The sequence below is a fragment of the Acartia tonsa genome, chromosome 1, assembly GCF_053477335.1.
Source record: "Acartia tonsa isolate MP-2025a chromosome 1, ASM5347733v1, whole genome shotgun sequence".
NCBI classification, from domain to species: Eukaryota; Metazoa; Arthropoda; class Copepoda; order Calanoida; family Acartiidae; genus Acartia; species Acartia tonsa.
Window position 1 is genome coordinate 24,050,989 of NC_137260.1, and position 12,927 is coordinate 24,063,915.

The following is a 12,927-nucleotide window of genomic DNA, read 5'->3' on the forward strand; positions in this document are numbered from 1 at the left end:
ATCAAATCCATTTAAAGCATCTATGTTCAAGCGTTTCCCTAATATGCCATTTGTACAACTGTCGATTTTATGAATTATTACATTTTTGTTTACTAAAGATTTTCAGTTCTTTCATCTGATGCGTCAAAAATATTTGTCAGAAGTCCAAAATTTATTTTTTAGTATTTAAATTTACCAATTCTAAACAAATCTTCTTAGTGGATGATTCAACTTTTCAGAAATGTTTTATCTTGGTAATTCGTGGTTTCCAAAGCTACATACTATTAATTTAAGTCAATGCTTTGCTAATGAAATCATAGTTTTGTTTTACTTTCAAATCACACTAGCGGCTACGCCCCTAGAGGCTTCTAGGGGGACTTGAGAAGAGAGTCGAATTAAATTTCTTATTTTAGATTTTAAAATTTTTATTTAAAATAATTAAAAAAAAATTTGGGGGGGGGTATTTTTCATTTTTTGGGGGGGTTGGGGGTGTTCCACCGCCCAAGAAAATAGTTATGAACCTTCCCGAGACCTATGAGAAGCTACCCTGTTAAGGAGAACCCGATCGGTTCAGCGGTTAGCGAGATCCTTTGTTACAAACAAACAGACAAACACACAAAAGACAGACATCGTTCTACTTTGTATTATAGATTTTCATCCAAAAAATCTATTCTATTTTTTACTTACCTGTATAATCACAACACATTTTACACGCGTTAACATTCTTCAACAGTTCTAGTAAAATAATATGAGGTTACACAGTGGGATCTTTTGCCAAAAAACGGGACATTAAGGGTAGACAAAAGTAAACATCAATAAAAAAGCTTGTATTTGACGAAATGATGTAATTTCTTTTGCTTTAACTCAAAAATAACATAAATTTTGCTCCTGTTAACTTCTAATGTGTATTTGGTAAGTACGTCTGGCGCTTTTAGAGGAGCGAAGCTACCCTATTTTTAAAAAATCTATAAACCTTCATAACTTTAGTTAGGATAGGAATATTTTAACGAAATAAACGTGTATGTAAATATTTCTTCAATGCAAACAATGTTTGTGAACATGAATATAGCGTCAGGTGCACCCAGTTTGAGTCCCGGCATTTTTAGGTAGGTCCAGTATAAGTAAAATAGGACACTAATAAGGCATGTTTTCTAATGTTTTTTTACAGATATAAACAACAATAACATAATTTCAAAACACTTTTGATTTTGTGTTAATACCTTTATTCTAAGTCTAGCTATCTTCATTTAAAGTTTGTATAATAATATAAACATAATTGCTTATATTATATTCTCTCTCAAACGTATATTTCTCTCTCTCTCAGACGCATATATAATGTTTTTGCAATATTATAATTAATCCCCGAATTTGAATTTCTGCTGAACCAAAACCAGTTAGAAATACAATTTTTTTCAGAACACATGAAATTTAGCAAATTTAATTGCTAAAATAAAAGTATTTATAAGACATCTTTTTTTAAGGACTCCTTGTTCCCTTAAATGTCCATTAAAACCGCGAGAACGGCAAAAATCGTTAAAAATCACGCCAACGGTGGCAAATAACGGCGTAACGGTTGGCCAGAGGCAAATAATGCAGAAGTAAAGAAAGATCCGCCTCAAAAAGTTTGAAAACATTGCAGAGATGACTTTGGGCTCTAAAATGACTCCTTCCCCCTCTAACGGGGGAAAATTTGAAATTAACAAGAACGAAATTGTTCAAACCATGCAATGTAAAATGCTCAATTACTCAAAAATGGACAAGAGGCCCCAGGTTGTGAAAACTGTTTAATACACAATACATGTTGTATATTGATATTATTATTGCAAAACCCGGGGCCTCCTGTCCGTTTTTGTGTAAAATGGAGAAAACTGATTTTTTGGGGTTAAAAATCTTAATATTTTTGGTGAAATGTCAATTTACACCACCAAAAAAATATTTTTTAAAAATTTTTCTTTAATTAGACATTGGTACAGGTATCTGAAAAGTACCTCAATCAAAAATTATTTTCATAAGATGAACATAAATGTATTTTTTGTTGCTTTGAAAAAATTGTGTAAAAAAATCTGGAAAATCATCAAAACTGAAAAGAAATTTTTCACTACCTTTTTTAAAAATGGCATAAATCCGCCAAAAATGAATATTTTTTAAAAATTTCTTTTCTAGCTGTCTACTTACAGCCATTATTAATTCCTAGGATAGATAAAAGTCGATTTTAAATTTTTTGGATGTCCCGATTTTTTTCAAAAGATCCCACTGTGGGTTAATTAAAATTACATTAAGTCAAAATAATTATAAATATATGCAGTCCACAAAAATGAGAAGTTAAAATATTCCTTTTTATGGAAACAAAACTTCCCTGAAAGAATGCAAAACAATATTTTATACTTTGATAATTTTGCTACTGTTATAAAGTTGTTTTGCTAGATAATTTTAAAATAAACAAGGATGACAACATCCATAAAAGCGAAGCACTGAAACGGTAGGACAAACGGACATTAACACTTGTATGGTATCTGAACTGAATAATTAGAATTTAAAAGTATTAGAGTCGAAGCAAAATTGTAAGTAAATTTGTTGAAAAAAAATGCTTGAAGCAGGATAATGTTTATGGACATACTTACATTTTTGGACTTGATTATAGAGTTGCTTCGCTTATAATATTGTTCGTTGTTGTCCCAGGAATCAATATACCAAAAATCAGATCAAACGGATAATTAGAACACTTGAAAATTTGTTGTTAAAAAAGTAGAAAAATCAACATTTTTAAAATGGACGTACGGACATTCTGGTAATGATTATAGAGTTGCTACGCTTTCTAAATCGTGCCCAACTACTACAGGAATCATCATGCAAAGTTTGAAATCGATAGGACAATTCTAACATGTCTAATTAACGAAAAAAGCTATCCGTGACGGACGGACGGACGGACCGACCCTAATTATAGAAAAGCTTCGCTTTTAATAAGTAGATACTAACACACGAGACTATTCATGTCAAAAGGAATTTGGGTGAATTTTCTCAATGCAAATTGAAAACCCAAATTCAAACACTCACGCACAAATTGAAATGAGAACGTAAAAGTCGGACGCGAACTGAAATTTAAAAATATTTTTCTTTTTTGTAATGAATCTTCTTATTTTTTTAGCGCCAAAAACCTGAAGTGTAACTCTGCGTATAATGTATGCGCAGCGCGGCTACTAGAGACATCCTCTTAAAATGCGCAAAGCTTTTGATGAAGAGGTAAGTATCTGTCTGTGTGTTTGAAGCAAAATTTTGTTAAAGCGTAGATTTTTAGAATTAGCGTCAGTCCGCCCATACGTTCGACCGGAACAGTTAGATATTATCGAATTGCACTATGATTCTATGAAAATAAGGTACGATTTATTTATTCATCTGATTTTTGGAATGTACATTTGTAATTGACCAATGGTAAAATGGACCTATCATTGGTCATTTGTGTTTTATGGCTTCATTTTTTTAGGCACTATAAGCTGTTTACAAATTTTTTATTTGTATTTGAAGGAGTATGTAAAAGAAAACTTTTCTTAATTTATTCTAAGACTTAATTATAAAAATGAATATCCAATATCACTTCTGGTATTTATAAACCTTCCCTAAAATGTACAAACAATTCATAACAGTATTTTTCGGGGTTTTTAGCTTCAGACATATTATTATATAGGATATAAATGGTTTTTAACTTTTTTGATATTTTCATTCGTAGTTGTGATGTCAAGATGACCAGGGGCGTCCAAGCTTTTTTATTTGGGGGGGTAAAATTTTGAAAATAAAAATTTTGGGGGTGCACCCTCAAGCTCATTTGGGGGGGGGGGGGGGTAATCTTTATTTCATAGAGGAATTTTTTTATTTGGGGGGGGGGGGGTAAAAATTGAAAATCCAAAATTTTGAGGGTGCCTACGGCACCCCCAAATTCATTTGGGGGGGGGGGGGGAATCACCCATTTACCCCCTCCCTTGGAAGTCTATGAAGATGACTATACTTAATGTAAATGTTGAACACAACTTAAAAAAAAAAAATTGTTCGATATTATTTTACTTACGACGCGACCACTTCTATGAAATCCATTACTAGTCATCATAAATTATTGAAATTATTCTATATTAGTATAGGATGCCAACAGTTTGATCCTAAGATATACGAAATAAATGTGAAAGCAGCTACTCTGAAACTATGTTTGCTTCTAATATATAAAGTTTTAGGTTCCACGCCAAACGTAGGAGTCCCAAACGTAGGAGTGGAAAAACGCAGGAGTCCCAAACGTCGGAGTGGGACAAACGCAGGAGTGGGACAAACGTCAGAGTGGACAAACGCAGGATTTTTGGGACAAACGTCGGAGTGGACAAACACAGGAGTCCATAATTTTTTTTTCCATTTTGAATTTTAAAAAAAATTTTTAATTTATTTTATACAACTCCCCTTCCCCCCCTCGGTCCCGGTATTTTTCTTAGTTAGGTTAGGCTAGAATATAGGCCAGGGGGCCGAGCGCTGCGGCGAGACAGGCTAGGGGGCCGAGCGCTGAGGCCATAGTCATTATTTTGTAGACAGGGGTATAAAAAAATTTCAAAATTGTCATATTATAAACATAGCGGACACTCCTAGGTTTTACTTAAGCAATGTCCACTCCGACGTTTGTCCCACTCCTACGTTTGTCCACTCCGACGTTTGGGACTCCTGCGTTTGTCCACTCCGACGTTTGGGACTCCTACGTTTGGAGTAGGACCAAGTTTTAGATTTGACCTAAGTTCTCAAAACTCGTATGTATTATTCTTGTGTAAAATTTAAGGCTTAAGTAAATAATATCATTCTATTTTCCTAAAATAAGGCACCTGTGTAAAATAGGCATTTCATTTTCTCGAAAAGAATAATTCATCTGTGTTAGAGATGGCGACATAGGGACATGTTTTTTCATATATTTGCATTACTTTCCACTTAGGAACTGGGAAAAATCATTTATTACCCCGCATGGGGTTTCTTGGACTATGGGGGAAAATAAGTTGATTGCCATTTGCTTTAGTGGGTATTTTATTTTCTATAAGATAAAGCATCTGTCTGTGAGTAAGATCCTGCTGGACTAAATAGTGTCACAAATGTAATTGCTGTTCGGTATTTGCAAAGAACAGGTTTTAGTGTATTTATAAGAGAGGGAAGTGGGTCCCACTAGAAAAGAATTCAGCTAAAAAAATAATTTTTGTTCTTCCCTATTGAGTCTTAATCCCATATCTTTATTTTTTATAAGATTGAAAATAAGTGAGTGGTTTTTTTTTCTCTATGCCAACCCCTGCGTTAGATACTAACCCTACGGGGATACAAACAAACGAAAAACTACCTTCTCTCACTATTTTTACAAATCTCCCCCCACCAAAAAATATATGTAAAAGTATAAGAAAGATATTTTATTTTTAGCCATTACCAATATAAAATGTGAAAGAAATAAAACTATGCTTTATTAAACTGAATTATTTTCATATCCTCACTGTTAGATGTACGCCTTACCTTAATTTATATACATATTTATTCTCTAAACTAGCGTACTTTGTAATGCTTTATAGTGCGTAGCAACTTTACAAATTTCCATTTTCTCAAAGTCAAAGACAATCCAACATAATAAATAATTGAAATTTACCTTCCATTCTAGGTGGTAATGGTATATTTTTAAATCGATTTCAATCATGATATCCAAACCAAGCGAAAAGAGAAATGCCCTGATAATACAATTTGATCGTCATGGGGCAAAATATCTTTATTTCAATGTTTTGTGTGTTGGTTTTTTTTGTACTAGGAAGGTTTAATTGACAACTTTAAGATCTCGCACTAAACCGACTTACCTGGACGTCTACGCGTAAAGATGTGTTTACCCAACTAAAACTTTGAAACTCCTCAATTTACCCCCTTCCCCCAATTAAAAAAAATACATTAGATTAGGAAATTCAAACATTTTACCTCCCTCTAAAAAGGCTTGCTGGCTTCTAATTTTTTGGATGTAGATAGAACCAGATAATATTTCATTGTAATTTCATAATAGTTATTTCTCGCATCGTATTATAAACGGCTATCCGCGGATATAGAATGTACAATTATGAGATTAAAACCAGTTTTTTTAGCCCCGAAGTGCCGAAGGCACCGGCTAAAAAAACTGGTTTTATTCTTATGATTGTACATTTTTATATTCGTAGAAAGCTGGATATAATACGATGCTAGACATAGTTTTTTCGTATGGATGAGAACCGGTTCCTATCCACCGGATTCGAATGAATACGAGAAAATATTTTACCATTTATTTTATAATAACAAGGAGGACAATATCCAAATAGAGAGGCTCTAATATAAGTCTGTAGGACCTACGTTTTGTTCTTAATTATAGAGTTGATACGCTTATTTAATACTAAATTGTACCCAACTGTTACAGGAATCAGGATCGAAATCGATAGGACAATGTAACATAAAACTTAAATGCATAATTTAACGAAAAGAACCGACCCTAATTATAGAAAATTTTCGCTTCTCCAAAGATTAATTAGGTACATGTAGTTTATAAATTACTAGCGGCTTCGCCCCTAGCCTCTAGGGGCTTTGCCCCAAGAGGTTTGATCAACCTAATTTTTCGTATTTGGATTTAAAAAGAAAAAGTAAAAAAAAACTTTTTTTTGGTGGGGGGGTATTTTTCATTTTTGGGGGGGTTAGGGGTGTCCCACCCCCCAATAAAATAGCTTAAAACCATCACAGGACCAGTAGGTATATTCCCTGAAGAGTAGAGCCTAATCGGTTCAGTGGTTACTGAGATCTTAAGCTTCAGACGGACAGACAGACGGACAGACATCGTTCTACTTTGTATTATAGACTAGCGGCTTCGCCCGTAGCCTCTAGGGGCTTTGCCCCAAGAGGTTTGATCAACCTAATTTTTCGTATTTGGATTTAAAAAGAAAAAGTAAAAAAAAACTTTTTTTTGGTGGGGGGGTATTTTTCATTTTGTGGGGGGTTAGGGGTGTCCCACCCCCCAAGAAAATAGCTTAAAACCATCACAGGACCAGTAGGTATATTCCCTGAAGAGTAGAGCCTAATCGGTTCAGTGGTTACTGAGATCTTAAGCTTCAGACGGACAGACAGACGGACAGACGGACAGACATCGTTCTACTTTGTATTATAGATGACGTAAATACTTAAATTCATTCTTTGAATTTTTAAAATCTGAAATTACAAGATTAACATAAGGATTAATAGTAATGCCAAAGAGAGAATATTAAAAACAAGGATAAAAAATCAATAATTGCGAAGTTCAGTAAATCAGTCAGCAAGACAAACGAACATAAACAAATTTGATGTTAAAGTGATTCAATTGTAGAAAATGAATATTAAATATTTAGAACATTTGCTCAGAACATTGTACCAAAAATGTCTAGTAGCGAATCTACTCTATGATTCATTTTGTCGGTCCAGCTGTCAGTACGTAAATTTAAGGGTGATTTTTTCCTATATGCCCATGAATATCCAGTATGTAAATTATTTGGCCCGTCAGTCTGTCGGTTATGCTATAATATACAAATGCATTTAGTTTTTTTTAAAGAGGTGGTGATTTTATAATATTCAATAATCACTATGTCCGTTTGTCCTTCCATCATATTTTTTTGTGCTTCGCTACCTATGGTTGTTGTCATCCTTGTTTTCATTCTCATATAAAACTAAAGTTTTTTTTAAAGTTGCTTATAAACCAATTAAAGTTAAACATTTTTTTACCCTTGTTTCAATTAGGAAATAACACAAGTAGTATTGGTTGCATTGGATCTCTGAAACGGCTCTAATATAATGCGTTAAAATCCCATTTGCGTGGTTCAGGTATTGAACAGTTTTGAGGATTCCAGATAAAACCCCCCTAATATTTGGGATCGGCAAATTTCTTAGCGGCAGCTGCGAATTATTGAAATGAACAATAGGCTGATCGGCAAGGGAGTAATATCTTAATAACTTCGGCATGGGGTTATCACATTTTATTGGTCTAATAGTGACACTATTTAAAAGGAGCGAATCCATAGGCGACAAGTACATAGCTTAAAACAAAATTTATGAATAAAATAATCACTCAATTATGTTTTTTTTGTTGTTTTATATAATTTGTGAATATTTGTACACTTTTTGCAGATTTAAAAGAAATTTTTGATACATTTCAAAAATAATACTAAACCAGAGTAAAAGTCAAGTATTCTGCTGTGATATTAAATTTAAATTTTGGGACAACTTTCTATCATTTGACTAACATGTTTTGACTGCTGGTATGCGGCGCTACCTGTTTTAGGAAACAATACATTTATTACCCTAGATGGGCTCTCAGATTTCTAGCGGATACATTTTGTTTATATTCAATAACACATGGTTATTCCAATAATACGAGCGGCAATATTTTTAGACGATTAATGTAGCTAACTTTTCCCAGAAATATTAAACTATTTATAGAGAACTTGGTGTAAATTGAAGAAATGAAAAAATGAGTGCCTTTTTGTACCAAAATGTGTGCACCAATTTACGGATTAGAGATTTAGTTTTTAGAATTATTTTGGGACCAAATATATGTCATGAACAGTGAACAAGGACAAATGATATTAAAACAGAAAAGGGTTAGCTTTAGAAAAATCCCAATCTTGTTACGCCTACATGACAAATGGGTATACCTTTGTTCTCAATAGGTACTCCTAAACACTTTTCTATGATTTTAGAAAATTCTCATTTTTTTATATTCAATTAGCTACTATTTGATCGACTCGATTTCTTTGTATCATTAAATTATTCGTGTTTATGATCTAAATAATCCTAATAAAAGTTTTTTAAGAATGTGTATTGCTTAAATAAAGTGGTATAAATACTAAATAGGTCCACATTTAAAAAAATCTAGGTGTATTTCATCAAAGCAGTAAACAATCTATACAAAAATAAAAAAAATAAAACATTTGCTATAAATCTTTGGAAGCGGTGTATGCTTTATTGGGTCCAGTTGATTATTTTAATTGATAAGCATTTCTAGAAACTAACTAAGATTGTAAGTTCAAGAAAGAAGAGGTTTTACTAGGGGGGGTGGGGGGGGGAGGCTTACATAGCACCCCCTGGTACCTCGAAAACTACAAGAGTTATCACGACAACTAAAAAGCAAAGTTGCTCTGACTTAAATATCAAAATAAATTTTGTTCATCGTTTATCAAGATCCTAATGCTTTCAGATATTTTTCTATTTTGTAAGTAGATAATCTCCAAAAATGGACAACTTTTAAACATAAAAAATATGTTGATATTCCTGTTACAATTAAACATATACGTTGTTGGAAAATGCAGTAGAAAGCCCCGGGTTTAAATGGTCAAAAATATGTTGACTTCAGTAATATCATGGACAGTACCATATATTCTAAAAATAATAATAAGAATTCCAAAAGTTTGGCTAAATGAATTATGTCAAAGATTAGAATATAACTATAGATCTGTTTGTTAAAGTTAGGAATATTAATGGACAATAAATTTAAATTTCCGTAGATTAAAGTTATTGGTTGAAAGTGTAATCCTACTAGTTTAAAACCAACCAATCAAAATTCAATGAAAGTTTGGGGGTCAACGAATCAGAAAATAATTGTTATAAAACTTTGGGAACCAATGCAATTTAAAGACCAACTCCCTCATGGTTAAGGTAAACTTTAGGATACAATCCTTCATATTAATTCTATGCATCCGATAGCAATAACAATTTTACTAAAAAATCGACAGTATCCGGCTAGCCTCTGCTAATTTTTAAAAAATTGTTGCTATTTGCAGGATTTTTCAATAAATTTATCGTTCCCCAGAAATGTTCCCTTATCTCAATATAAATGTACACATCAATTATGTGTCACGGATTGGACATAATACGTACTATGGTTTAAACGACTATTGTACCAATGTACACTTTAACTTTATAATTCTTGCAAACAAGCCCTGCGCACTAAAAAGTCATGTGTTATCTGTATAATAAATTTAGATTTGAGATATTCATGTTTAAATCTAACATACTATTTCATGGTTTAAATTATATAATAGACTATCTGCTGAAATAAAAAAAATAAAAAACATAGGCCTTTCAGACGAAGAATAATCAACATAACTTTAATTGTTTCAATATGTAAAACTTTAATAATGCTTAGAATCACTGACGATGTTTAAAGTTATTGTTCTGTTGTGCAAAGACGTAATTTTTAATTTTCTAAATGTTTCAAATCTAATTCAAATCTAGTGTTTTTTTCTATATGAATGTTAAACATGACTCGATAGCCAAGCCACAGCCACCTCAATCGTGCGGTCTAAGAAAGCCTGATTAATTAGCCGCTCAGCTTTCAAAACCAATAAATTTGAGTTGAGCCACCAGCCAGCCGCGCGGCTTCCTCGGCCACCCAATAAGTCTAAGCCACAAAAGTTTAATTGAGCCATCCAACAAGCCTCAGCCGAGCCCTGCATTAAAGATATTCACTGTTCATGGATCAACCCCCACACTGAATATTATACTTCACATACCTGACATGGTATAAATAGTAATTAATTTCTAGGTTGCTAACAATCCCCGGTGTGGTGGTTACGACTTCCATGACTATTCGATATATTAGGAGGGATGATGAATTATTCAAATTTGTACTGTGTCAACATTAATATGCATGGCACGTAATAAATTTAAAAAAAAAACATTATCATCATTTAAGCAATGAAACGAAAATTTTAAAAGTATTTTTGAACACGCAGAGTGTTTCATAAAGCTTTGATTCTCTTCTATATCCTATTTTCCCTTTTTTAACCATTTAATAACATAGGGCCATTTTGACATAGTTGCCCTTTAAAGTAAATAAAAAATGTTTTGGAAAAATAAAATAAGATGAAAATGTTTATTGTATAAATTAAAATTTAATCAATTTGATAAAGGTATGAAAAGTAGCATTATGTTGAGAAACTTCATAAACATTAAATATACCAGTTTTTTTCCTCAATCGGATGTCAGACTGGCGGATGGACAGACATTGTTCTACTTTGTACTTAAGGCAGATACAAATCTTAAAAGTACATTACAAGGCATTTATTACTCAGATAGGAGAAATAATAAATCATATCAAGAAAATATGGGATGGGCATTTTATGGAGAAAAAAAGAAATATGTAAATTAAGCAACCTTTTCTTGAAAAATGCAAATTGGTGGTAGAATTATGCTTGATTTGATTTGCTTGAAAGCCTAGGCCAACATAATAAGGTAACAAACCTATGGTTCATATTTCCAGTATTACTTCCAAACCGATTGATATTTGCTGAGTTAGAACAGTTTTAAACCATACTGAAAAATTATGTATCATATCACTATAGACAATATTTCACAAAAAGATAAAAAGAAATTATACAATTACTAGCAATTTGCTGGACTTTGGCCTCTCAAGGCCAACAAACTGGAATTAATCAAGAGTTTTGTATATAAATTATCATTTCTTTTTTATACAATTATCTCACATTATTTATCCTTTTATTTCATCAAATGTTGCATATTTTCGATAGCCTGATATCTAGTTGCCGAATGTGTACGCAGTTTCCTGGGTGTTTCCTCATCCTAGCTCAATATTTACTACTAGCTACAAATCTTCAAACTTCCCTTGAAATAATCAAAATTTGAATGTGTAAACGATTTATACATTATACATTATAAATTTGAATTTTTGATTTTTTTTTTGAAGTTTGAAGATTTTTTAGCTAGTAGTAAATATTGAGCTAGGATGAGGAAACACTCAGGAAACTGCGTACACATTCGGCAACTAGATATCAGGCTATCATATTTTCTCCTGTTTTCTGTACAGGAAAGTTAAACATTTTTCAAAGAGACAATACTTTAAAAAATATGTCGTCTCATAACTATTAAAAAGGTAAATAATAGTTATTTATAGCATCGTATTATGGAAAGCTATCCGCAGCTGTATCAAAATGAAAAATTATAAGATTTTTTGTTAACCCCGATGGGCCGAAGGCCAGTGTTAACAAAACTAGTTTTATTTTTATGTTTTTTATTTTAATATTTGTGGAAAATTGTCTATAATACGACACTATACACGATTTTTCATTATGGTTGATAACCGGTTCTTATCAAATTCATTTTCAAATCCATGCAATTCTTACACTTTCAAATGTATAAAATTTGAGAAAAGTACGTATTTATTATGTACGAAATGTATTAAAGTTCATGTCCTATTATTATCATTTATAAAAGTTTGAAATTTAATTACCTATTAATTATTCAAGACTTAATTACTACAGTACATACTAACTATTTAGTTATGTAAGCGTATGTGAGCATTCCTTAAATTGCGGTTAAGAGAGGGGAATAAAAATGATATTAAGGAAACAAAGAACGTCAACAATAAAGATTTTTAAATTAAGGAAATTAAAAATTGCCAATCAGACTAACACGAGTTATTTGCAATAATGCTCCTTGGTCTTAGGAATAATTACAAAACATATTATATTTTCCGACTAGATATCCATACGGAAAAAGTGAGATAGCTAGTTTCCTATTTATAGCATATGTATAACAGGAAAAATTGCCTTCCCTATAGGAGTATACCGCTGCAAACTGTATGGTTTTTTACGTAATGGACAAAATTAATTTTGAAGTAGATTCCAACAAATTAAAAAATTTACTTGATTTTAGCAGAGTACCCATTGCCGTTTATGGATAAAATTGTAGACAAGGAAATTTTTTTGGTTCTTTTCTTTTCATTATATTTTAAGAAGAATTTTGTCAAGTCGGATATACGAAGAAATGCATTTATTTTATCTTTATTTTTTTTGTAACTTTAAAGGCTACTAGCATACAGCTGGCCGGTGGTTTAGAAGTGGAGCACAGAACCCTGCAGGGATACCCTGAAACCAATATAACCCTCCTAAATTTCAAATTATT

The 12,927-nt window shown here is 32.2% G+C and overlaps 1 protein-coding gene across 1 annotated transcript in view; it reads right to left on the reverse strand.

Annotated features, from left to right (window-relative positions):
* LOC145315566 (hepatic sodium/bile acid cotransporter-like) overlaps nt 1-3,073 on the reverse strand; it is a 79,190-nt gene extending 76,117 nt beyond the window's left edge. Inside the window, exons 1-2 of the mRNA XM_080155551.1 lie at nt 3,034-3,073; nt 667-714 (exon numbers count right to left, since the gene is read on the reverse strand). Coding sequence (XP_080011677.1) covers nt 667-702 — 36 coding nt within the window. The 5' untranslated portion in view covers nt 703-714; nt 3,034-3,073. The remainder of the gene's footprint in view (nt 1-666; nt 715-3,033) is intronic.
* Nucleotides 3,074-12,927: the final 9,854 nt, after the last annotated feature.